Source organism: Camelina sativa, chromosome 18, assembly GCF_030686135.1.
Source record: "Camelina sativa cultivar CO46 ecotype springtype chromosome 18, ASM3068613v1".
Lineage (NCBI taxonomy): Eukaryota > Viridiplantae > Streptophyta > Magnoliopsida > Brassicales > Brassicaceae > Camelina > Camelina sativa.
In genome coordinates, this window is record NC_141897.1 from 22,985,067 (window position 1) to 23,008,542 (window position 23,476).

The 23,476-nt window shown below is 36.6% G+C and overlaps 5 protein-coding genes, 2 long non-coding RNA genes and 1 pseudogene across 12 annotated transcripts; 3 read left to right on the forward strand and 5 right to left on the reverse strand.

Annotated features, from left to right (window-relative positions):
• Positions 1-699: 699 nt before the first annotated feature.
• LOC104762819 (uncharacterized) lies at positions 700-2,029 on the forward strand. The gene has a single exon (XM_010486212.3). It carries the CDS (start codon positions 969-971, stop codon positions 1,890-1,892), a length of 924 nt encoding a protein of 307 aa, XP_010484514.1. The 5' UTR covers positions 700-968; the 3' UTR covers positions 1,893-2,029.
• An 830-nt stretch (positions 2,030-2,859) lies between these two features.
• Positions 2,860-6,314, reverse strand: LOC104762820 (U-box domain-containing protein 2). Of its 2 annotated transcripts, none has more exons than XM_010486213.3 (6): positions 5,945-6,314; positions 5,553-5,631; positions 5,156-5,440; positions 4,942-5,058; positions 3,124-4,812; positions 2,860-3,023 (listed from the first exon to the last, which is right to left on the reverse strand). In XM_010486213.3, the coding sequence occupies exons 2-6, from the start codon at positions 5,556-5,558 to the stop codon at positions 2,967-2,969; spliced, it is 2,154 nt and encodes a 717-aa protein (XP_010484515.1). In that variant the 5' UTR covers positions 5,559-5,631; positions 5,945-6,314; the 3' UTR covers positions 2,860-2,966. The 2 variants fall into 2 exon arrangements, with proteins under 2 accessions (XP_010484515.1, XP_087354531.1); XM_087498405.1 differs by having other exon boundaries at positions 5,553-5,827; positions 5,945-6,145.
• A 721-nt stretch (positions 6,315-7,035) lies between these two features.
• On the forward strand, positions 7,036-9,634 carry LOC104762823 (uncharacterized). Of its 4 annotated transcripts, none has more exons than XR_015588542.1 (5): positions 7,162-7,407; positions 7,532-7,679; positions 8,732-8,810; positions 8,900-9,028; positions 9,359-9,634. It is a non-coding gene; the product is annotated as an uncharacterized LOC104762823 (long non-coding RNA). The 4 variants fall into 4 exon arrangements; XR_763639.3 differs by having other exon boundaries at positions 9,372-9,634; XR_763636.3 differs by lacking the exon at positions 8,732-8,810 and having other exon boundaries at positions 7,036-7,407; positions 9,372-9,634.
• On the reverse strand, positions 7,928-8,839 carry LOC147923181 (uncharacterized). The gene is made up of 3 exons (XR_015588543.1): positions 8,702-8,839; positions 8,533-8,562; positions 7,928-8,417 (listed from the first exon to the last, which is right to left on the reverse strand). It is a non-coding gene; the product is annotated as an uncharacterized LOC147923181 (long non-coding RNA).
• A 121-nt stretch (positions 9,635-9,755) lies between the features above and the next one.
• On the reverse strand, positions 9,756-12,015 carry LOC104762821 (metal transporter Nramp4). Its single transcript, XM_010486215.3, has 3 exons — positions 11,232-12,015; positions 10,978-11,114; positions 9,756-10,887 (listed from the first exon to the last, which is right to left on the reverse strand). Exons 1-3 carry the CDS (start codon positions 11,759-11,761, stop codon positions 10,010-10,012), a joined length of 1,545 nt encoding a protein of 514 aa, XP_010484517.1. The 5' UTR covers positions 11,762-12,015; the 3' UTR covers positions 9,756-10,009.
• A 590-nt stretch (positions 12,016-12,605) lies between these two features.
• LOC104763677 (WD40 repeat-containing protein HOS15) lies at positions 12,606-17,945 on the reverse strand. Its single transcript, XM_087498406.1, has 15 exons — positions 16,933-17,945; positions 16,421-16,655; positions 15,870-16,015; positions 15,261-15,771; positions 15,056-15,150; positions 14,876-14,922; positions 14,637-14,790; positions 14,413-14,476; positions 13,894-14,052; positions 13,684-13,805; positions 13,509-13,583; positions 13,366-13,419; positions 13,200-13,273; positions 13,030-13,104; positions 12,606-12,945 (listed from the first exon to the last, which is right to left on the reverse strand). The coding sequence occupies exons 2-15, from the start codon at positions 16,479-16,481 to the stop codon at positions 12,726-12,728; spliced, it is 1,857 nt and encodes a 618-aa protein (XP_087354532.1). The 5' UTR covers positions 16,482-16,655; positions 16,933-17,945; the 3' UTR covers positions 12,606-12,725.
• On the forward strand, positions 16,788-18,525 carry LOC104762824 (cytochrome P450 81E8 pseudogene; annotated as a pseudogene). The gene is made up of 2 exons (XR_015588295.1): positions 16,788-17,723; positions 17,806-18,525. The product of XR_015588295.1 is annotated as a cytochrome P450 81E8 pseudogene (transcript).
• On the reverse strand, positions 18,501-20,113 carry LOC104762825 (transcription factor MYB44). The gene has a single exon (XM_010486216.3). The coding sequence runs from the start codon at positions 19,685-19,687 to the stop codon at positions 18,758-18,760; it is 930 nt and encodes a 309-aa protein (XP_010484518.1). The 5' UTR covers positions 19,688-20,113; the 3' UTR covers positions 18,501-18,757.
• Positions 20,114-23,476: the final 3,363 nt, after the last annotated feature.

Sequence of the window (23,476 nt, forward strand, 5' to 3'; positions counted from 1 at the left end):
GACCCAACCTTATAAGCTATTCTTATGTTTTCATTTGTTGGTTTTTTCAAACAAAAAATGATTTAACAATTTATGTTTTCATATATCGAAAAAAGTAAGTAGGAAATAAAAGAAAAGGCTGCCATATCTTACAACCTCTCAGCTTTTTCATGTGTGTTCTTTCTTTTTTTTCTTTTTCTTTTTTTTTTCCTTCAAAAAAACATAGCAATATACACATTAAACAGGTTAGGACTAGGACTAGGGGACTAATATTTAATACACTTTGTTATACTACTAATAAACTGTGGTGACAAAAAATTAGAGGTTTTTTTAAAATTTAAAATCACAAAAATGGACGGTTTTGAAATAGACTATTTTGTTTAATTTGCAAGTTGACCATTTTTTTTTTTAAACAATCAGTTAAGCATTATTTTCAGCACACAAAATTAAGCCAAAAAAATAAAAAAAAAATTCATTACAAAATGTTTATTCACGTAAAGAACTATATTGACCATGCTGTCACTTACTGTAGAAAAAAATGGTCACGATACTGCTAGAGAAAAAGAAAGTAAAAAGTAAAAGGAAAGAAGAAAAAAACCGTGTCTATCTCTAATCTAGTAAACTAGAGGACTCTCATACTTCTCATGATTTTTCTTTTTTTGGTTAAAATTTCTAAAACCATAAATCAAAAGTAAAATAACTTTCGGTGTATTGTTGTAATTACCAACTTATGTCTTGCTCCAAGTATATATAAATACAATGAAATTATGTATCAAAGACTATATACTATATAATAAGGTTTAAGTGAACACAAAAAAAAAAAAAAAAGAGGTCGAAATCGTTTTTGACTTTTTCAACAGAAACTTCTCTTGTTGTCTTCTTTAAATATTCAAAATTCTTCGTTCCACTCTTTGTGTAAACCTTTTTTATTTTTATTTTACCTCTCTGTCTCTCTGTCTGTCTCTTCGTTGGAAACTCGGAAGCTTCGAATGAATATGGCGATGACTTGTACGGACGATGATGAAACAGCCCTTCTGATCTCTCATCATCGCAATCAAGAACAAGAAGACGAAGATGAAGAAGAAGAAGCTTTGTCACTGTGTGATTTGCCTGTCAATTCACTACCGAACGAGAACAACAGCGAGTTACGACGATCGATTGCCAAAGAAGATGATGAAGAATTCGAATTCGGAATCGGGTCATCGTTTAGAGCCGGGTCGGATTCTTGTGAACCGGCTCCGGAGATGAGCACAGCCGACGAATTATTCTTCAAAGGACGGATCCTTCCGTTACGTCACTCCGTCAGTTTAGACGCCGGGCTTCTCCTTCCCGAACCAACCCGGTTAATCACGAGATCCGAATCGGTTGAATACAGACGAACCGGAATTAATAGATCGGACCGGAAAATCAAAAACAACAATTTCATCGATTACAGTCAACCGAGTCCGCAGCCACAGATTCGAAGATCGTCGAGCATGACGGCTCGTGTGAACTCCATCAGAAACCCTAAGTCATCTACGATTTGGGATTTTTTGAGGTTAGGACTCGTCCGTACGCCGGAGATCGAGCTCCGAACAAACGGGAAAGTGTCAGTGAGTCGAAACAGTAGCTGTAGTAGTACGAGCACGAACTCGAATTCGAAGAAAACAGGAGATACGACGACGACGAGATCGAGGAGTCGGAGGAGAAGCTTTTTGTTCTCGGATTGTAAATGTTCGACGGCGACGGAGACGATGATGGTGGTGCCTGTGAAAATCAAAGGTGATGAGAAGAAGACGGAGAGGAAGGTGGTTGAGAAGACGGCGAAGAAAGAGGAGAAAACGGCGATGGCGAGGAAGAGAACGTTTGATTGGTTAAAAGAATTGTCACAGGTTGGTTTCGTCGTCGATCATGGAAGACGAAGCTTAGTCTGATTTCTTTCTTTTTTTTTTTTCTTTTAAAAATTGTGTCTTTGTTTTTGGTTTGTGTTATAATCATTACGTACGTAATTTTCTTTTTGTATGTTAGTGTTAGTTGTTAATTATATATACTTTTAGTTTTTTTTTTCTAATGATTTATGTTTCGTAATAGGACGTAATTTTCATCTTAATATATGAAAACAAATTAATACGGTATGTAACGGTACAAATTCATAGAGTTAATGTTACTTGTTTAAAATTTATTACGAGTTGATACATATATGATGGTTGAAAGCGAACATCATATTTTTAAAAGTATATATCGAGAATGGTGTGAAAGTGAAATATCATATTCATATGGGTGTCCTTACTTTTTTTTTTTTGAACTCTATTTTGTTTTCTTTTTCATGATCGATTCGTCTCTTATGAGGAGTGGTGCTTGGCATCATATCATATAATATAATGTTTTCTTTTTCTCATTATATAATTATAGTTTGAATATCAACTAGATGGCCTTATTTATGTCACTTATGAGCAGCATAAACCGGCTAAGCAATTCAGTGAGTCATTGCAAATAGTAACATTTAACAACTCACACACATATATATATATATATAATATTGATTATTGAACTTATTACATATTTGCGTTCTAATGAAAACTTCTTAAATTAATTAAGAATACATTTGATATGTTGTCGTAAACATATTTAAACTTTAATAACATGTTTTTGTTGCTGACAAGAAAAACTTGTTATCATTATCAAATAGGAGGGGCCGTCCTTCGGTTCAAAGTCCACTACATTAATTCAATTTTGAAATATTTGCTTTCAATGAGGAAACAAAAATAAAATAGCACCATTTATATATATATATATATATATATTTTTTACAAAATAAACAAATATCTCTTAGAGTTCACAAAAGTATATATAGACAAGAATTAATATTGGTCTATTTTATTTAATACAGGCACTGACATGGACAAAAAAATTCACAGTTTCAAACTATGTATATAGATAATAATAATGCACCAATATGTATAATGTATGTGTGTATAAGTTAGAACAACCTCTGCAGTAAACCTAGATCAGTCTCTCCTCTGATTGGCTTTTTGTGCTCTAAAATACTTCAGAAGATTCTGTGCCTGAAACAAAGCATATAACAGTTATTATTACTAGAATCAATCATATTAGAACATTACCAAACAAGTAGAGGAAAACAAAGAGGTGGAATCACAAGTAAACCTTCTCTTTGCCTCTCGCTGTTCCTGATTTGGTAAGAGCCACAAGAGGTGGAATCACTCCTTCTCTTATCACATTGTTGCAGAACTTTGGGCTATGCGTACAAAGCTGCAAAAGTGCTGCAGTTGCATTCTCTTTACCTCTTGCTGAGCCCAACTCCACAACTTCCACCAGTACTGGTATCCCTCCTTCTTCCCCAATCGCAATCTTTCCTTCTCTAACCGTGGCAAGATTCGACAGCACTACCACTGCTTTCTCCACCATTCCAAATGCGGGATCCATCAGTTCAACTAAGTATCTCACTGCTCCAGCTTCTATTACTTTCGTTTTGTTCTCGTGGTGTATTGATAGGATGAACAAAGCCGTTGCTGCATCTTTCTTGCCACTGAGACTTCCGTTTGCCAAGAGATCAACAAGTGGTTCTATAGCTCCTGCTTTGCCTATCTCTGTCTTGTACTCTTCGATTACAGATAAGCTGAACAGAGTTGCTGCTGAGTTCGATTTGGCTTCTTCCAGGTATCCTGTTTTCAAAACGTGAATGAGTGGTTCGATAGCTCCACTATCTGCTATGAGGGATTTGTTGTTGTTGTTGATTGATAAGTTTAGTAAGCAAGTCACTGCGTCCGTTTGGATTCTCTCGTCCGTGGAGTGAAGCAGACTGACTAACGAAGGGATTGCTCCACACCTAGCAACCACAATGCGGTTGTCTGTACTGTTTCTTGATAGTATCCTGATCTGAGCTGTGGCCTCTCTCTGTGTGTCCAAGGAAGAACTCGTGAGATCCTCAATGAGTTTCTTCACCTCGGGATCGATACTTGAACTGCTTCCAGTTTCTCTTATGGTTGCGGAGATGATCCCAGGTTGACGCCAATGCCTCTCTTCTGGAAATTTCCAAGGGATATTACTTCGTGTCAGTGCCCCTGATGTATCTGCAGCATAAGTTCTTCTTTTGGGTTTGGAAAACACGTCAGAGACAATGCCTGGCGCAGAAGCAGACCTATTGAAGATCTGATGCAGTTCTTCAGCATCTAAAGATGAAGCTTTCTCTGACTTGAGTGAATCATCCAGTACAGTACCACTCGAGTCATCACCAGAACCTGACTCAACAAGAAGAGGGAATGGCTGACTTGACTGAATCAACTCCAATGGATCGGGAGGATAGATATCGTGAGTTTCACACCAACTGGCAATAAAAGCCCTGACAATGACGTTAGGTGTCAAAGTGGTATGAGATAAAGCCTGCTTTGTCTTTGGACAAACCATGAGTCCCATATCGATCCATTTCTGTATATAAACCCGTTCGTATGTTTGACCAGATGCCACAATGACTGGATCAGTCATAAGTTCAAGAGATAGAGAGCAACGGAAGTCAGAAGGTACACGTACAGGACAACGTAACTGAGCATGCTTTATGTCGGTAAGGTAATCATGCATTCGGGTTGTTAGGGAGATCAAACCGTCTAAATACTCAGCTTCGGTGTCATTGTCAGTGATCTCAGCAGTCTCCTTCATATTTGAAAGTACCACACCTTCAATAAGAATCTCCTGGTTGGATCTCAAACCAACACACTTGGCAATTTTCAGCATAACCTCTAAAGTAGGTCCAACACCTTTCTTTTGATCTTTCAGAGCTTGATCAATAGTATTCGAAATTTCCTCTCTTGCCACTAACTTCACCAATTCTATGCACTCCTGCAATATGAAACAATGTAACACAACAAAAGGAGTCTGATCAACCAAAAACCTACACAGATTCTTGGAGTGGTAAAGCAAACTTTTGACATTCACAATTTCACATGAAGCTCAAATGGTGAGTTTTACCTCAAAAGATGGTGAAAGCAAGTCAGCAGGTAAATGTTGTTCGCAGTGTTTCAGCAGCTGAAAAACTTCCAAACTGGATTCTCTTAGCTTTGATGCTAGTGATTCAATACGAAGAACCTGATAATAACACAAACAAGAGTAAAAAGAGTTAGCTTAGAAATAGGTTAAGAGAATGGAGATTCTAAAAAACTTTGTTTTAATATTATTTACTTACATAAAAGATTCTAGTAGAAAGAGGTTGCCAACTCTGAAACTGGTCTCGAAGCTCATCAACGTATTGAGATAATTCTTCAAACCCGTTGTTAAGCAATTCGCTAGGAGCCGCATCAGAGTCAATGAGGTTGTCAAGAACAGGCATAAGAAGCTTAGATATATCTTCTCCCCTGGTGTAGTACTCATAAGCTGGGTTTGAATGTAGTAAGCCTTCCATTGATGATAAGCTTAGATAAGAGGAGATGTTATCTAGAAGAACTCTTAACCAAGAAACATCCATTTGTACCTTCGCTCACCAAAACAACAACAAGAAGAAGATGAATTTTATACTAGTAATTAGCAAAGAAAGAACAAAAACAAAGCTAGTTTATCTTTTAAGGTATTTGAAGACCACTTACCATCATGTAATGGAATGAACTCGTGAACCAATGAATAAAAGTGTTTCAGAAATTGAAAAGGCCCCTGTGAAAGCCCTCCCTGAAACAAGAACACACCAAGTAAGAAAAGCAAAAAAAGAAAAAAAAACCCAAATATATTTAGAAATTCAGATGCTTTAAGTCCACCCACTGCCCTTTTCAGTCAACTCTGAATCGAACCCAAAAATAAAAATCAAATTTTTTTCCAGCTTCATTACTGATCCAAATTCGAAAACTTTAAACTAGACGAACTGTATCTGCAAATAAATAAATTTCTAACCCGAGAAATTAAAAAAAAAAAAAAAAAGCTAAAAACAGAGATATATGGAAACAAGAACAAAAAGGTCAAGAGTCAAGACTGCGGAAGAATAAACCTTGCAGATGTGGCAGTTTCGGCTCTTTCTCCACGGGAACGTGAGAGGACGAAGATTATAACCGTGGAAGCGCGGCAAGAAGACCAAATCACTCATCGATTCGCTCCATAATTGGGATGTTTTATAATCAAAAAATTTTAGTCATAATAAATTCGTTAAGAAGACTTGTAGTAGCGGTGGTGTTTTACGTCAAACCTTGTTAGGTATTAGAAGGTAGGGATAGGTTTTGTTTTGTTATTTTTAAATTCAGTATTTCATTTTTGACTTTCCATTTTTTCTTTGGATTTTTTTTTGGTTAGGAGAAGCTACTCCAGTTTCCGTGTGTTCGTTCATTTATGTTAAATTTACACATTTTGTCAAATACTACCTTAGTGTTCGTTCACTAGCTTCCACAAATAATAGTACAAAGGCTATCTAATTAAAACGAATAAAAGAAAACTGTGGTTAAATTTCCCTTAAAACGACTAAACATAGTTTTGAGTCTTTGACCTTTTTAAACATCAAATTAAATGCGAGCGCGTTTCCCATTAGTTCTTCTTCTTCTTCCATTTTTCTCATTTGACTAATAAACTAGAATCGGACCCGCGCTACAGCGCGGAGGAATATTCTGGTATTGTTGAAGTGAGTAACAATATGTAAGGTATTGTAGTCTATGTTTACTATATTTTCGTTGTTTCTATATTTTCTGTCAAAAACAGATTAAAACAGAGTAATTTTTTATATTGGAGAAAATACAGATTTAATACAATTAAGAGGAACAAAAGAGAGTGAAGTATATAATGTGATAGAATATAAATAAAATTAAATAATAATTTACTTAAGATGTGGTTGTCGAAGAGTTGATGAATAATATTTTTTATGTTTTTATTTATTAATATGATAGTCGACAGAAACATATAATATGTATTTACTTTTTCTATGCATCATGTACATGGACAATGTATTTTCCCAATTTACTGACCATAGTTTATATATTGAATTTTTAGTTTATGAATTTTATTTGCGTTTTTAAAATATATATTATAACTTGTAAGTAAATAACATTGGGTTATACATATTTAAAATGGTGTTTGTGTAAAACGTTGGGTCTTGGTCTAAATTTAGAGACATTTCCGATTTAGGCTTCATTGGGCTGGGCTTTTTGGTTATATTTTTTTTTTTTGTTTTTTTTTTTTTCTTCTGTCTTGATATCCGAACAAACAAACTTTTTTTTTTTCATTTCTTTCCTCACCAAAACATCTTCCATCGTTTTGAACCACCATCTTTCATTATCTCGACCTCAAATCCCTAAATTAGAGTTTTGATTCTCGAATTACACCGTATAAAGTATCAAATCCGAAAAGGAGAGAAGCTGCAATTAGTTAAATCTATTCGGTGTTTTTGGGGTAGATAAATTTATCAATCGGAGGATTCAGTTTTGACCCATGAGTTTATCGAACCGACTAATCAATTCAATCGCGTTGGTAAGTTGATTCTGATTCCGAATTGCTTTTTTTTTATAGATTGTTTCGATTTTAAAGGTATACTCTTTGCGTACAACGATTATATAAATCTTATTACCATTCACATTGTTTTGTTCAATTCCAGGATATATAAATTGAGAAGTTTTGAAAACAGTGCCGAAGATTATAACAATAATGTGGCAAGTGAGTTCTTGGGAAGCTATAGTTCTTGGAAAATCTGGAATAATCAGACTCTCTACAGTCAACTCTTTCCATGGAAGCACTGTAAAAAGGTCAGTTATTTAATTCTTTTGATGCTATAGTTATTAGTATTCTTCTTATGAGACATTCACTTAAGAATATCAAAAGTATTTTTGAAACAAACAAAAACAATTCACTTAAGATAGAAGAGAATATTTGAGACTGCTAATTATTTGTTTGAGCTTTAGATTAGAGCATTTAATTGAAAGATATTCAATCGTATATTCGTATATGAACATACTCGTGCAAGTTTTAGACGGATGACCGAATTTGACAACTGTTGGAAAAAAAAATTGTCTTGTATTCAAACTATCTCAGTCGTAACCCGAAATTAGGACAACTATAAACCAGAGTTACAATATGAATGGAAAAATAAACAATCATTTCCAAAGTAAAGAGTGATTTACCTTGTTCCAAGCATCTATCACTTTGAAGGACCTCTTTGAAAAAGACATCAAAAAATTTTCCCCGTATAAGAAATCTGATCTTTAGTACTTGTGACTTTAGAGACTGCTAAATAGAGGTTTAAAATAATTTTTTTTGAATAGAAACAGTTTTTTGTTTACCAAAAAAAGAAAGAAAATATACAGTTTTAATCAGTTGAAATCAATTTAGTCTTAGTACTTTTGTGTTTTTAAGAACACTCATTAGATTGAAACAGCTAAATGATCGTCTTAAAAGACGAAGAAAGTAGTCTTTTATAAGGAGAGCCAATTCTTCTTCTGGCTTATTTTCAAGAACATGTCATACTAAGACCGTCTTTTGGTAACCTAACACATAAGTTGTTGAAGTACAAATTAGAGAACTTGTAAATCATCTATATTATATATGAATAATAATAAAAAGAAAAAGTAGCTCAACTATATTATATTTCTATAGACTTACAATTGGTTTACTTGTCTTGTTTAAGATTACCTGCAAAACACATCAAATGTTTAATACCCTCACAAACCATAAAACATGAAATTTCATATAACAAAAAACATATATAACACAGAGTATTGTATAAGTCTAAAACATTCATAAAAGTTGCCATGAGAAAAAAGTTAGTAACCTAAGGATTTATTTCATATCTAAGTAACAGGTGGTTTGGTTTGTGATCAAGAATAATAAGAGTAGTAATAAGGAGGATCAGTCAGCAGATCCAAAACTTAGCAGTAAAGGTTGTTAACGACATGTAAATCTGTAAATCTTAAAACTTGATTTCTCCAGCCTATTTTTATTGGTTTAATGGACTGTAAATTTGTGATAGGCACAAGAGCGGCAACCATTGAAGAAGGCTTGAAAGAATACAGGAAGGAGAAAGTTAAGAAGATATGATGATTGAACCTTCGATTAGTATCATCATATTTATAGGAAGATGTCACGAATTAAGATTTAGGTATGATTATATAGTATAATTTAGGGTATATTCGTGGAATATGTGATAGAAATCTTCGTAGTTAATTAGGTAATATATTTTTAATAATGACAATATATATTGTAGGTGCAATTAAGGATAGAAGTTGAGTCAGATTTTGAATTATGAATATATTACAGAACTAAAAATAGGGCTTAGTAAGATTTTGTAATATTATTAAAAGATTGATATCTGTTAAATTAAATAATTTAAGTAATTTAAGTTATGAGATTGAATAGCGTAATCAATGTATTTAATCGTTTGACTTGATAAGAATATAGACTAATTTAATGTAGACTAACATATTTACAGCCCTTTTTTGCAGCCCATAATAGCCCATTATTCATTTGACGGGAGGCGTTAGTAGGTCCGTCGACAAAGTGATAATTCCGTTACAATATCCGATTAATAATTTCCGGGTTATTTTTAATTTAAAACCCGACCCATTATATTCAAATGTCTCATTTAACCTTAATAATTGATCTTCTGTCAAATTTCGAAAGGGGTATTTTCGGGCTAAATTAAAGGTGTACTTCTATTTTACTAATATAGGGATTCAAAACCAGTGTTCACGTTACCTTTTTAACACATCTCGTCTTTTTTTCCCTTCATAATACATAGTATATGAACTAAACAGTGAAATATTCTCACTAAAATCACGCATCCAACAATAATATTTACACTAATTCTACTTGATAATTGAGTGTACTAGTACCAATGATGTTTTTATTGTTTATTGCCAAAATTTAAAGAAAAGCTTACATTTCAGAGTCTTGAATGTATCCTTCACAAAAATATACTCTAAAAACATTAAACACTATATTACAAATTCATCATGACATTGTTACCGTACTGAAACCCAAACTTTCTATTGTTTGTTTCCAGTTTAAAAAGAGCCATCTCTCTCTCTCTCTCTCTCTCTCTCTCTCTCTCTCTCTTTATTCGTTCGATGAAAAACTTACTTTACTCATCATCATCCCTCTGTGTTTCTTTCTGTGACGCCACTAGTTGCCAAGGAGTGTACGTTAGCCCTCGTGAGATAAGGTAAAGCACAAACAAAACATACGCAACCGCAAACATGATCACTGGTACGAGCAAAACCAAACTCCTAGCAGCTCCTGAGAAGAAATCCACCATCAGATACCCATTAATAGCTATCACAAGAGCAGCTACAATCCATGAGATTGTTTGGACTAGAGGTTGGATTTTGAAACTGCCCATGATTTGCTCATTGGAGACCAAGCAAAGCAGAGGGATGACCGCGAATGGGATCTGAACAGATTGAAGCACGTTTAGCCATTCGTTCAGCTCGTCGAGCATTGAATCTGATGAATCGAAGACAAGTGCAACGATCATCGTTGGGATGATGGCACAGCTTCTTGTGATTAAGGCTCTAACCCATTTCTTCATCTTGAGGTTCAAGAACCCTCCCATTATGAACTGTCCAGCGTAAGTACCCGTGATGGTACTACTCTGACCAGCAGCCAAGACTCCGATCGCCCATATATAAAGTATCGGGAAAAACCCGCCACCGTATTTTTCCTGCAAGTATTGTCCTGCATTTGCAAGACCGATAGTGTCCGCTATGTCTGTCCCGTAAAACGACTTGGCAAACACCGTGGTCACAAAGACGTTGATAATAAAGGAAACAGCAAGAGCCCCAGTGGATTCAATGGAGTAGTACTTGAGAGCTTCTTTGACCCGGAATCTCTTCTTGGGATCAACTTCTCTGGATTGCACAAGTGCTGAATGCAAGAACACATTGTGTGGCATGATAATACATCCCACAATTCCAACAGCTTGTTTGATAGTCCTCGAACTTAGTTTTGGTACCAATGCTCCTGTTAACAAAACATGAACAGTTACCATTTATATTTTCCCACATCCAAGACAAAAGAATAAAAGAACGTTAAATCGAGAGTGTAACTAACCAACAAGAAGTTCAGTTCCACTAGGTTTAGTCTGACCAAACATCCAAGCAAAAGCAAGCGCCATTGTTGCAATCAAAATAGCAAACACAGCTTCTAGTTTCCTTATTCCATAATTCTCCAGAAACAGAAATATGAAACTGCAATACTAACACATACTGTTAAAGCAAAACAAGTATCCAATCTAATATCTCAAACTAAAGATAAGCAAACAAACAAGATTAAAGAACCCTAAATTCCAAAAAATTAGGGCATACCAATCAAGAGCAGTGATAACAACACCAGCCCAAAGAGGAACCAAACCATTAGACAAGATCTTGATGGCAATAGCACTACCAATGACTTCTTGAATATCAGCACCGATCAAAGCAATCTCAGCCATAATCCAAAGCACCATCCTCGCCCAAGTCGGATACTCTTCACGACAAAGCTCCGCGAGATGACGACCCGTGGCAACACCGAGCCGAGCAGAGAGAAGCTGAATCAGAAGCCCAATCGCGGTAGCCCACATCAAGAGCCAAATCAAAGAGTAACCAGCGATGGCTCCAGCTTGAAGATCACTCTCGAGGTTGCCTGGATCGAGGAAAGCTATGCTCATGAGAAAACCAGGTCCGGTGAATAGCCATAGCTTCTTCCATGAGAATTTAGGTGAGTTGCCGCCGAGTTCGTCGCCGTAATCAGCGTCTTCTTCTTCGTCGATTCCTACTATGAGAACTTTCTCGGTTTCTTCATAAGCTCTCTCTTCCGATGCTTGTAATAATGGTCGCTCTCTCTCCGTCTCCGACATGTTTTCCGGTAACCGGCGATTCTCACAGTCGGTGCTACTAAAAAGTGTGGTAGCGTTTTATTTGCAAAACTGCTTCAATAAGTAGTAAATCAACTTTTTAGATTAACACTGCTTTGTCCAATTGTGTTACGCCACGTCAGAATAAGAAAGTGGCAGTATTTGTGAATGGTTTATAAACGCAGGGATAGATGTGTCAGCAACATGCGTGAACGTGTGAAACTCAAGCTTGGGGATTATCGAGTCCCTTCTTCTTCTTCGTCTTGGGACTATCACTATCCTTAAATAGATATGTGGGGATATCAATTTTGTAGATCAACGAAATTGGTTGGTTATAAATCTTGAGAGGAGTTTTTGTTTAATTTGAGTTCGAATAAATATGTTTTTCTGTGAATTAAAGGTTTATTTACAATCTCTATTATTTAGCTCTTTCTTGATTTACTGTAAATATTAGTATAATAATCGCAAACACGCATAAAATTTTATAAATCGTGGGAGTTTGTCTAAGATATATTTTTTAAAATTCTGGTTATTAAAAAGATGCGACGTGGTGAACAGAAAAAAAAAAAAACACAAATAAAGGCAATGCGTTAAGTAGAAGAAGAAACGTGCTCCGCCGTGGCCCGCGCGGGGTTTGCACGACTCCATCAGCTCTCGCCACGCGCCAACCACTTTTACTATTTCACCCAACGGTTGGCTATATAGCTTCTGTCCTCGTAGCTCAACACATTTAGGATGTGGTCTAAATTCGAAGATATGTTTTTTTTATTTGTTATGCAGTTTTGTCTTCTTTCGAATCATTTGTTACTCACTTTAGTCAAACCAAAACCCTGTGAAGATTAATCTCAAGTACAAATTTCACCTTCTTCGTCATTCGCATTTAGTGTTTATAATACCAATATGTGCAACAACAGAATGGAAAAGCCTCCTTGGTCTGAGAGTGTTATTAGGACTATAGTTAAGACAACTACATTCTGAAATCAAGAACGATGACCGAGTTATCAGCAAAGCAAGCTGCGATTTTGTTACCTTCTTTGTTCCAGCACACTTCGAATATGCCTCCATATCCTGTATATGTCTTCACTATTTTCCCTTCTTTTATCGACCATACGAGGATCGATTTGTCCAACGACCCACTTGCTATGTACTCCCCGTTTGGACTAAACGCCAGTGAGTAAACCGGTCCCCTTCAAATCGAAAAACAAACCAGTTAACTTTACAACCAATGGTTAACCGTTAACCACAAAATCATACTGAGGATTAAGTTTTACCCGTGCCCGTTGAAACTACATAGCATCTTCCCGAGTTCTGCATCCCATAGCTTTACTGTTGAGTCAAATGATGCACTGTTTTATTCAAACAACACACGCAGAGATGATCAATGATATGTTACAACTATACTTTTGCTTTAAAATATTCAATGTTTAAAGCTTCTTCTAACCTTGCAATAGTTAGCTGTTTGTTAGGATTGTTAGTTCCTGGTCCTGAAGGACACCATCTGACTGTATAAATTTCCTAAAGAGAAGAAGAACATCCATCTTTAGATGCTATTCAAAAACCAAAAAAAAAAAAAAAAATTACTGAAATTTTCTGAAGACTTGGTTTACCTTAGTATGCTCTTGGAGGTCATGAACAAAAGTGTTTTGTTTTATACTCCATATCTGAAGAAAAAAATATACATTTATAAACAGGAAAAAAAAAAAACATTGAAAACAAATGTTATATTTAAGCTTAGCTCAATTCAGAAAACCTTAGCAGTACTATCGTCTGAGCATGAAGCCAATAATGAACCAGTAGGATCCCATTTCACGCAATTAACCTCGCCCTGCAATTATGAAAGCCCTGGGTTTGGTTAGTACGAGACATCTGAGATTTAAAACTGAGAAAATAATAATATGGGAGAAACTTGGATGAGAGATACAAACCTGATGCCCGGCAAAGACTCTGACAGGCCTAGTTTCTCCAATCTTACATAAGTAGATCATGGTATCCGTGGAGCTTGTTGCGAAAGATACATTGTTGCGCCAATCAACATCAAGTGTAGGACCTATTTTTTTCAATTTTATTCAATGTTATATGCATGAGATAAGTTTATTCAAATTGCTGTATCATCAAAAAAAGAAAAGAAATCGTACCTGAATGAAATTCAAATTGTTGCTTCCACTCCTCTGCCTTTACATCCCAAACAACAGCGGTTCTATCAACACTACCGGTTAGAAGATAGTCTCCCTTCTTGTTCCACTTCAGGGAAAATATAGGGCCCTTGTGTTTGCTCAAAGTACTTATCAAATCACCTGGAAATGTGAAAAACAAAAAATTCAGTAAGTAATTTGTAATTTAGAAACAGACTTTCCAAAACATGACAGAACGGGAAGTAAATGTTTCGGCCAAGGATATGGTACCCAACGCAGAGTTGTATGGTTTATTGTTTAAATCGCTGAAATCGTGTTACTATCAAAAGACCACACAACTCTAACATCACAATTTGTAGCTCATGCATATTGGTGATGAGAGATATTAATTTAGACATAAACGACTGAGTGTATTTATCGATTCAAAATAAAAATAAGATTAATTTCAAGAAAACAAAGATGGTAGTGATCCAAGGGATAACTCATGGTCTCATACAACGAGTAAAATCAACGAGAACATACCATTTGCAGTCCAGATTCTTGCTTGGCCATCACATGAACCAGTTGCAAGTAAAGACCCTTCACCCTGAAATTTAGAAATTAAAAAACTTATTAGCAGAATCTAAGGCACATCCAGAAATGTTTCACATATTCTATAGCTTTTGTAAAAGAAAGGAAAGGACAACCAGTAATTAGCACTATCCACGAATATCTATTTTTAAAATGTGAAATGCAGCAGCCCTCACATTCCAGTCAAGAGTGGTCACATCCTTGCTCTTCTCATTTGACTTGCCTTTTGCATGCTTCAGAATCAAAGCGCTGATACTACTGCTACTAGTATGCACAGATTTGAATGATCCTTCCGGAATACTCCAGATACGCGCTGTTGCATCACCAGACCTGATTATTTGCAAAAGATGTATAAATCGAAATAAGAAAATAATTATTGGACACGTGCATTCATCTTTCTCAACAAACGACTTACCCTGATGCAAGAAGTGAAGCCGAGGGACTCCATGCACAAGCGCAAACCTAAGTCAGTAATATAGAAAATATTGTAATCTTAGCATAAGAGTGATTAGGATTAATGAAATAGAAACCAGTGAAGATGGGAAACAACAATAGAACATGTTCAATTAACAGATAAAGTCACCTAATAAAGTACCTCGGAAGTATGCCCTTCCAAAATCCTCACATCAGAACTAGGAATGTGATTTGTCTGAGATGTAGGAGTCATCGAGATATCCATAGGTTCTGCACCTGTACAAATAAAAACACACAGACTCATATTGGAAAACAGATGTTGCATGTCACAAAATATCAGCAAAGTCTGAAGACAGGTAAACAACGAAAAAAGTTAGAAGAGTAACCTGTCGAACGCCCATGCTCTTCATCCCCGGCATTTTCTTTGTCAGTTTGGTCAATAACCATTTCTCTATCACCATCCCCAAGTTGTTTTTCATGGCTCTTTTCCCTCTCAATCTTCTCTCTTGCCCTCTCCCGTTCCATTTCTCTTTCCTTCTCTAATTTCAATCGTTCCCTTTCCCTCTCGAATGTTTCTCGTTCCAACTTCTCCCTCTCCCGCTCCTTTTCTCGTTCGATCTTCTCTCTTTCCCTCTCCTTTTCTCGTTCAATCCTTTCCCTCTCCCTCTCTCGTTCCTTCTGTTTCTCGTGCCTATCCTTTTCCTTTGCTCGGTTTCGATCTCCTTCATGTTCTCGTTCAACCTCTTTATCGTTTTCTTTAGATCTGTCTCTTTCCTTCTCCCTATCCCTCTCTTTCCTCTTCTTTTCCCTCAGCATATCCTGCAATTCCTTAACATCCTTTGAAATCAGATCCAAGGGTTGAAAGAATGAGAAATCCTCATCAATGTCCGCTTCACTCTGCGAGTAAAAAAGAACATAACTCAGTTTAACCACACCAAACACCATGCAGAAAAAAACACAATAGATCCAAAAGAAAGGTTGGAAAATATGTTAACATTGCTCAAATTAGCTTCCATCTCCATGTACTGGAGTCCTTTTTGAACAAATTTGATAAGAGCACCAGGTGGAACCATGTTCCCATCAATGTTGGATTTATTTATCCCTGCCTCATAACCTAGAGTGAACGCGGAGTGTGTAAACCCTACAAAAAGAGGATAAGATTTAAAATACAAACAGAGTACATAAACTACTACTAAGCAATACCATCTAACAAAACTTCTAATGAAAAAGACTTCAGATACAGAGAACTCAAGCTCTAATCAAAACCAAGATTAGCGAGTACAAGTACGAACTAGAAGAAGATCTAAAGGACCCTGGACCATTGAGACATTACCATGATTCTAAAATCAACAAATATTGCGTAACAACACTGAAACCCTAAGCCGAATCCAAGAAAACCACTAAAACTGTTGTAAATTCGAAGAACGACCATTCACAATTCGAGACCAAATCCAATATCTCAGCATGTAGCTACCGGAACAAATTCAAATTCAAAGCAGAAACAAAATCCGCGAGAACAAGGGGAGATAGACAAGGGTATATTAACCTGATTCTTGAAGATATCGGAAAACCAGAAAATTCAATTCGACGGAAGTAAGTGAAGACATCTCCAAATCCAAAACCTCCCTTTCAAATCACAGCACTACACAGAAAAAAAAACTCGACCGACGAGCTCCGAGCAAACAACGTCGCCCCCGCCCGAGAAGAGCTTCGTCAAAAAAAGATTTATCGAGATTATCAAAGCTTCGTGAGTCCTCACATTAATCAGTCAGATGTAAAACCTGAAATTGGGTAAAACAAATCACACAATACAGTCATCCTAATGGGCCTAACATTATCAAATACCTTAATTTTTTAGGCCCAACCCACTTAACCTGTCATTATCATTTATCCACATCAATAAATTACTGTACATGAATTCAACTGAGACCACTCATACCAAACGGGTACACAAATCGGTGAGATGTTATGATTTGTTTTTACTGGCTCTCATCGCCGGTCTTATTACAGTGGCAGTGTCATATGTTTTCCGATCAAAGAAGAAGAATAAGAATTTACCACCAAGTCCGGTCGGTTTTCCAGTGATTGGACACCTCCACCTTCTCAAAGAACCTGTTCACCGTTGCCTCCGTGACATCTCTCAAAACCTCCGCAGCGACGTGTTTTCTCTCCGCCTAGGCTCTCGTAGAGCTGTGGTTGTGACGTCAGCTTCAGCTGTGGAGGAGTTCTTATCACCGCCGAACGATGTCGTTTTCGCCAACAGGCATCCGGCTACTTTAACTGAAATCATTTCTTACAACAACACGGTGTTTAGCTCAGCTCCGTACGGCGAACACTGGCGAAGACTCCGTCGTTTCTGCACCATAGATATATTTTCCCCCGCTCGTCTCAGAGATTCGTCGGAGGTTCGGAGAGACGAAGTGAGAGCTCTGCTTCGGACGATTCACGTATCAACATCTGGAGGTAATGGCTCGGTGAGAGTGAATCTTAGGCCGTTGTTTTCTACGCTTACGTTTAACATCGTTATGAGCATGATCGCCGGGAAAAGAAAGCAAGACGAGGAAGCTAAGAAATTTCGAGAGCTGATTAGGGATGTGTTCGAGCTCGCTGGTGTTACCTACGTCGGAGATTTTCTTCCAATTCTGATGATACTTGATTTCCATGGAAACATAAAGAGAATGAAGAAACTGTTTTCGAGAATGGAAAAGTTTTTTCAGGGTTTGGTCGATGAGCATCGGAGAAACAGAGGAAAAACAGAGTATGAGAAGACTATGATCGCTCATTTACTAACACTTCAAGAATCGGAACCTGAGTATTACACTGACGATATCATCAAAGGACTCGTACAGGTTGGTGAACTTTTGATATATTTGCTTTTTGGAGTCATTAAGTAAGAACATTCAATTTTGAACTCTGGAATTTTTGTTGCAGGTGATGTTGCTCGCCGGAACAGACACAGCGTCGGTGACATTGGAGTGGGCTATGGCTAACCTTCTCAATCATCCAGAAGTGTTAAAGAAACTGAAAACAGAACTAAACGACGTTTCTGGAGAAATGCGTGTGTTGAAGACTCAGATGCAAGCAAGTGTACGTATCTCTATAATGTGGTATCCGAGATTTTCCGTTTGAATCCGGCAGCGCCGTTACTTGTCCCACACGCATCATCCGTTGACTCCAAAGTTGCTGGATATGACATTCCACGTGACACATGGCTACTGATAATTGCGTGGGCACCCGAAGTTATGGGATGATCCTGACTCTTTCAACCCGGAGAGATTCGAATAAGAGACGCATCGTGGTAAGTTTCAGCCGTTTGGAATCGGTAGGAGAGCATGTCCAGTCCAGGTATGGGCCTATCCCAACTTGTACTGAGCTAGGCTTTAGGCTCATTGATCCAGTGTTTTGATTGGGAGAGAGAGGATGACGTGGCGGTTGATATGTCGGAAGGAAAGGGTCTTACCGTGCCCAAAGCTGTACCTTTAGTTGCCAAATGCAAGTCTTTACCAATCCTCGACAAAGTTGTTCTTTAACTGAATCACATTCAGGATCTTCCACTTTATAATAATACTACGTCTGTTGCATTATTTCAAGATATTGCAATTTTAATGTATGACCACTTTTCATAATTACTTAAAAGATAATTTTATTTAATTTTCTTGAATAGTTTAAGAGAAATTTTTGAATTTTTATCTTCGTCTTCGTCTCCTCCAGGTCCCCATTTTTTTCGATCTTCGTTCACTCGATTTCCTCTATACATTTTCTTAAAACCCAAAATTCTTAAGCCTAGTCCAAAGGAGAAAAAAAACAGAGCATTTTTGTCTTCTTCTCCGCTTATCATCCATGACAATTTGAACATTTACCTAAAACAATCTCAACATGTCTACTACTCGATTCTCCCAACTCTAATTTGACTCATCGGAATCATTCCATTATCCTTGAATCCTCCAACGAAGCCACTACCATTGTTTCTCTGCATCTCCGACATGTAACTCCTCACTTCCGCCTTGATCATCTCCTGCACCACCGCCATGAACTCCACGCCGTTACGGGGAAAAGACTTCCCCATATCTTCAATCGCACCTCTAAATCCACAACTAAAAGGCAAAAACGACACTGTGTTGTTCTTGTTGTGGCGGCTCGAAGTGTTGATGTTATTCGTTGACTCATGACTACAGTTTGACTCCTGGCTTACCACGTCAGCAGCACCAGGGAGTGACAGACTTAACAAAGTTGGTGGATCCTCAGAAGACGACGACGTTTCGATTGGAAGCGGTGGTGGTAACACAACCGCACCAGGTCGAGGCACAGGCTTAAAAAGCTCAACGGAGGGTAAAATCGGAATAGTGCTTGAATCACTAACGTCGGATCCAGTTGGGCTTCCTGGGCTCATATAAAGCCCAGTAACGACAGGAGGAGATCCAGCACTCACAGATCTTTTAACCGGACGCTGATCCTCTGAACCATCGAAGCTCCTACGATGGTCGTAGCCACCGCATTTCCTCTTGAGCGTCGAGTTCCAGTGATTCTTCACGGCGTTGTCCGTACGACCGTTGAGAAGACGAGCAATCGTCGCCCATTTATTACCGAACTGAGCGTGAGCACGTGCGATAGTCTCGTCTTCCTCCGTCGAAAACGACCGGTGCTCAACCTGCGGCGAAAGCTGGTTACACCACCGCAACCGACACGATTTTCCCGATCTACCGGGGATAGATTTGCTGATCACCGTCCAATTTCTCGGACCGTATTTAACAACAAGCCTACGAAGCTGCTCGTCTTCCTCAGGACTCCATGGACCTTTAATCCGATCAGCCATTGAAGTTTTTGTTTTGTTTATGAGATTGTGAAAACTTATTTTTTGCTTTGTGAGCGATTTTGGTTTCGAGAGATGAACCCAAAAACAGGTTCGAGAAATGAAAGAGAGGACAAAATTATTTATACAGGAATTTTTAAGAGAGAGGTGTATAAACCGGAGACCGGTTAAGACGGTGGAGAAGTCATGGGCAACGCTTCTTCCACGCAAGCGGTTTTTCAATGTTTTGCGATACAGCTGTAAGTGGACACGCGTCAAAGCCTGACTACGTCGATGTGTCTTCTTTTGTCGTTTTCGTTACTATTTGTTCAGTTCGTAAATATCGTACAGTTTGAGCGTGGAGATCAATCGAGCGTCAATTACTAAGGTTTTGTGTACACGCGTTTGAGAAGCGCGTGGAGAAAGTGGGGATTTTAAAGAGACGAAATCACGAAACCCAACTAGCAAAGCCATGATAATATTCGCACAATTTGAGGTGAAATTTTAATTTTATTTTTTTTGGAGGGGGAAATAAAAATTAAAAAGAAATATCTGAAATAAAGATGATAACGGTTAGGTTTGGGTAAGGACAGTTTTGTAAAACAAAAAAAATATGTTAGTCTGACTTTAGAATAGCGAAGCCAGGCTGTATACCACTTCACGTAGCTTTTGATAAGATCTACTTTACAAATATAACCGATTTCCCGGGTTAAAAAACTAATCAAATTATTGACAAAAATTGTATAAAAAGGCAAATTGTGATTTTAAAGGTCTAATTACTAGACAAATCACAAATACCTAATCCATACGTAAAAAACTATGCATGACAACACTAATGCTATAGTTGGTTTAAACAACAAAACAAATCTAATGGTTATAGATTTTACTTTATACAGATGCAAATTATCGGATTGAAAAATCCAATCTTATTTTTGAGAATAGAACAAAATCATTTCATTTTCTCAGTGAATATGTAAACCGAATTTAAATGGAATTGAACATACGAATTAAGTGGATGTATAAATATGGTTAGAGATACTATTAATGTTTAGTTTTTAAGAAACGTGATGTAAATATGCGGCTAACAAAAGATAGGAGTTGGTGACGTGGCGGAAAACGACAATATAGGTTGCCGAATTGGAACGCAAAATCATCACTGCCTTTTATTTCCTGACCAAAAAAAAAAAGTTTATTCATGAGTATTTAAAAAAGCCAAACCAGGCTGTAAACTTGTTGATCGAAACAAAAACAATTAATAAAACACTAACTGTAATCCATTTAGTAACTGCCACGTGTCGGTCATCAAACGCGGATTTTTTAAAGGCTCCTTTGATCTGTACGTACGGTACGAGTCAGATCGGTTAACGTCAGGTTTTAAGTGTCCACGCACGCACGCTACCCAACGCCTTTGCACCTTCTCCCCAACCTTCCTCCAACGGTGCATTCTCTTTTCTAATTAAACTTATAGTATTATTATTTGTTCTTTCTTAATCAATCATGTATAAGATGTCCAATATATAAATTAAGAAGACAGACATTCAAGATTAAGTAAATGTCCACAAAACATTTGAGTTCTCTACTGGTGTAACAAACTAACGACATTTGTATAACTAGTTTATCTAACTGTTAAACATGAAAATGTGAGTACGAATCATAAACGGGTTAATTGTAGTAGTTTACAATAGAAGTCCTTTTCGGTTATATGAAAACTGAAAACCGTTTGTGTGCAAGCCGTACATTTGTTGATACGTATTAGCAGTGTCGAGTTAAACATACTTTTGATTGAATTGTTGTGTATAAAAATGGTAAGAGATTGTTGTGATCGGCACTATTGAGATGTAGATGTACCTTGCGTGATTATTATATTGGTTTTTCGTGTTGTTTTGTGAGACTAAACAGAATATTACTATATCGTTGCTCGTTGTTGCTATGATCAATGGTCCGAGTGTCGGTTTTGGTCTGCTAGTTTTTTGAAATATTTTATATTTAAAACCTAAAAGATAGATCAATAAGTGATGGTTTTTGATTGATGACATTGATCGTCGATTGACGATGTCTTACTCACTCAAAGATTAGACAATTCCAAAAATATTTTGCAATATTTCATTAATGTCATTAAAAAAAATAAAACTATAGTATAACCGTGGTAAATTATACTATGTTTTGTGTCTATTAAACAACCATATCATAACATTTTTGATTTGCTACTACGAATAACTTATACTACTATTTATACATAAAAATGTAATGATATGGTTGTTTAATAGACACAAAACATATAATTTACAAAAATAATGTAAATTCATACACGACAATAATATAAATTTCAAATTTAAAATACAGAAAAAATCTACGAGAACCTGAATACACAACGTACATCGACAATTATTGAACTAAAAAGATTTATTGTTTACAGTTATAATAAATTTGTGATTGAAATGACCAACCGAGAAAATTTATATGAACAAATTGAAACATTAAAGAAAACACCGTCCAAATTTATATGAATTTCTTTTTGAAAGATGGTTTTCAATCTCGGATTTGGGATCCCGGCGACTCAATTGTTAGATTAGATGGTGATAATCGATTCTATTTTATCGGTAAACATTTTTTCCATCTCTGTTTGGTGGTGGGCCTCTTATTCTCACTCCTAAGGGCGAAGACAAAATTTGATGTTGATGGTTTTTCGTATTGATGCTCAACAAACTTTGCTCTATTGATTAGTCACTTGGAATGGGATGCTTTATGTGGATCTGAAGATAAAGTAAGGTTAATTTACGATGAAATATGGTTTCAATGTTTGGTGTGTTCGTTGGTGATTTATCTTTATATTTTATGGAACATACTTTTAAGGTGGTCTTTGAGATTGAAGCCATCTGCCGAAACAATTCATTTATGGTCATTGAAGAATATCAACAAAGGAGTCAAGATTATAGATTTATCATAGGCAAGATTTACAACCAAAATTGTTTGTGTGATTAGCGATGTAACTAATGGATCGCAACCCTTTGATTTTCAGAAAAAGTTTTGGTGCTACATAACATGAATGATAGCCCAACAAGAAAATCAAAACAGATTAACAACAAAGACGATGAAGGAAAATAACAGATTATTTAATCTGTTAGCCTGTAAAGCTTATCTATAACAGAAAGCAACGTGTTTTTCACTTTTTCGTTAGTTACGTTTATACTTAAATTTTGATTGTATAGTATGTGGAGCTTTATTTTGTACGCTCACATTAATATATTTGTATTATCGGTTTCAAATTAATAAATAATGAAGGTGTTAAAAAAAAAAACACCATCCATATAATATTTTATTAAGACACACCGTCCAAGATTACAACTGTATATTTTTGGACCAAAAAAAATCATTGCCCCTCTTGTGGAAAAGTGGAGAGTGGTGCAGAAAAAAAGGCACGTGGAACATGACCTAACTCGGCTAACTATACTTTTTAAATGTTTAAACTTACCAGAACCGGACAAATATCTATAACAGCTGTTTCCCAGTTATAGTCCACGTGTAGTGATCGTAGCCTTTCACGTATAGATTTAAGTTACGTGTCATACTCATTGTTATTCTTAACAAGGCAAAACTACTCTTGTCTTGTTCCTCCTGTCGCGTGTAAGCTGTAACTTTAATTGCTATTGGTTGGTCTACGTGTTTTAGATATTCTTCCACTTGCATTGTCTGCTTCCCTTCTTTTTTTATTCGCCATGATTAACACTTTCATTATTTTTTTGCCTAGACATTTCATATATTGTTAACGGTTTTATACGGTTGTTAAGTTGAACTGTCACCATTATTAAAATT

Coding starts and splice junctions, on each gene's coding strand:
- LOC104762819 (XM_010486212.3), top strand. CDS start 969: ATGAATATGGCGATGACTTGTACGGACGATGATGAAACAGCCCTTCTG.
- LOC104762820 (XM_010486213.3), bottom strand. Junction 5,059..5,155: donor TTTCTACTAGAATCTTTTAT/GTAAGTAAATAA, acceptor TGTTATTATCAG/GTTCTTCGTATTGAATCACT. Junction 4,813..4,941: donor TGCTTTCACCATCTTTTGAG/GTAAAACTCACC, acceptor TTCATATTGCAG/GAGTGCATAGAATTGGTGAA.
- LOC104762821 (XM_010486215.3), bottom strand. CDS start 11,761: ATGTCGGAGACGGAGAGAGAGCGACCATTATTACAAGCATCGGAAGAG. Junction 11,115..11,231: donor GTTATCACTGCTCTTGATTG/GTATGCCCTAAT, acceptor TTAGTATTGCAG/TTTCATATTTCTGTTTCTGG. Junction 10,888..10,977: donor TGGAACTGAACTTCTTGTTG/GTTAGTTACACT, acceptor TTTTGTTAACAG/GAGCATTGGTACCAAAACTA.
- LOC104763677 (XM_087498406.1), bottom strand. CDS start 16,481: ATGTCTTCACTTACTTCCGTCGAATTGAATTTTCTGGTTTTCCGATAT. Junction 14,923..15,055: donor TGGAAGGGCATACTTCCGAG/GTACTTTATTAG, acceptor TTACTGACTTAG/GTTTGCGCTTGTGCATGGAG. Junction 12,946..13,029: donor TGTAGTTTCAACGGGCACGG/GTAAAACTTAAT, acceptor TTCGATTTGAAG/GGGACCGGTTTACTCACTGG.
- LOC104762825 (XM_010486216.3), bottom strand. CDS start 19,687: ATGGCTGATCGGATTAAAGGTCCATGGAGTCCTGAGGAAGACGAGCAG.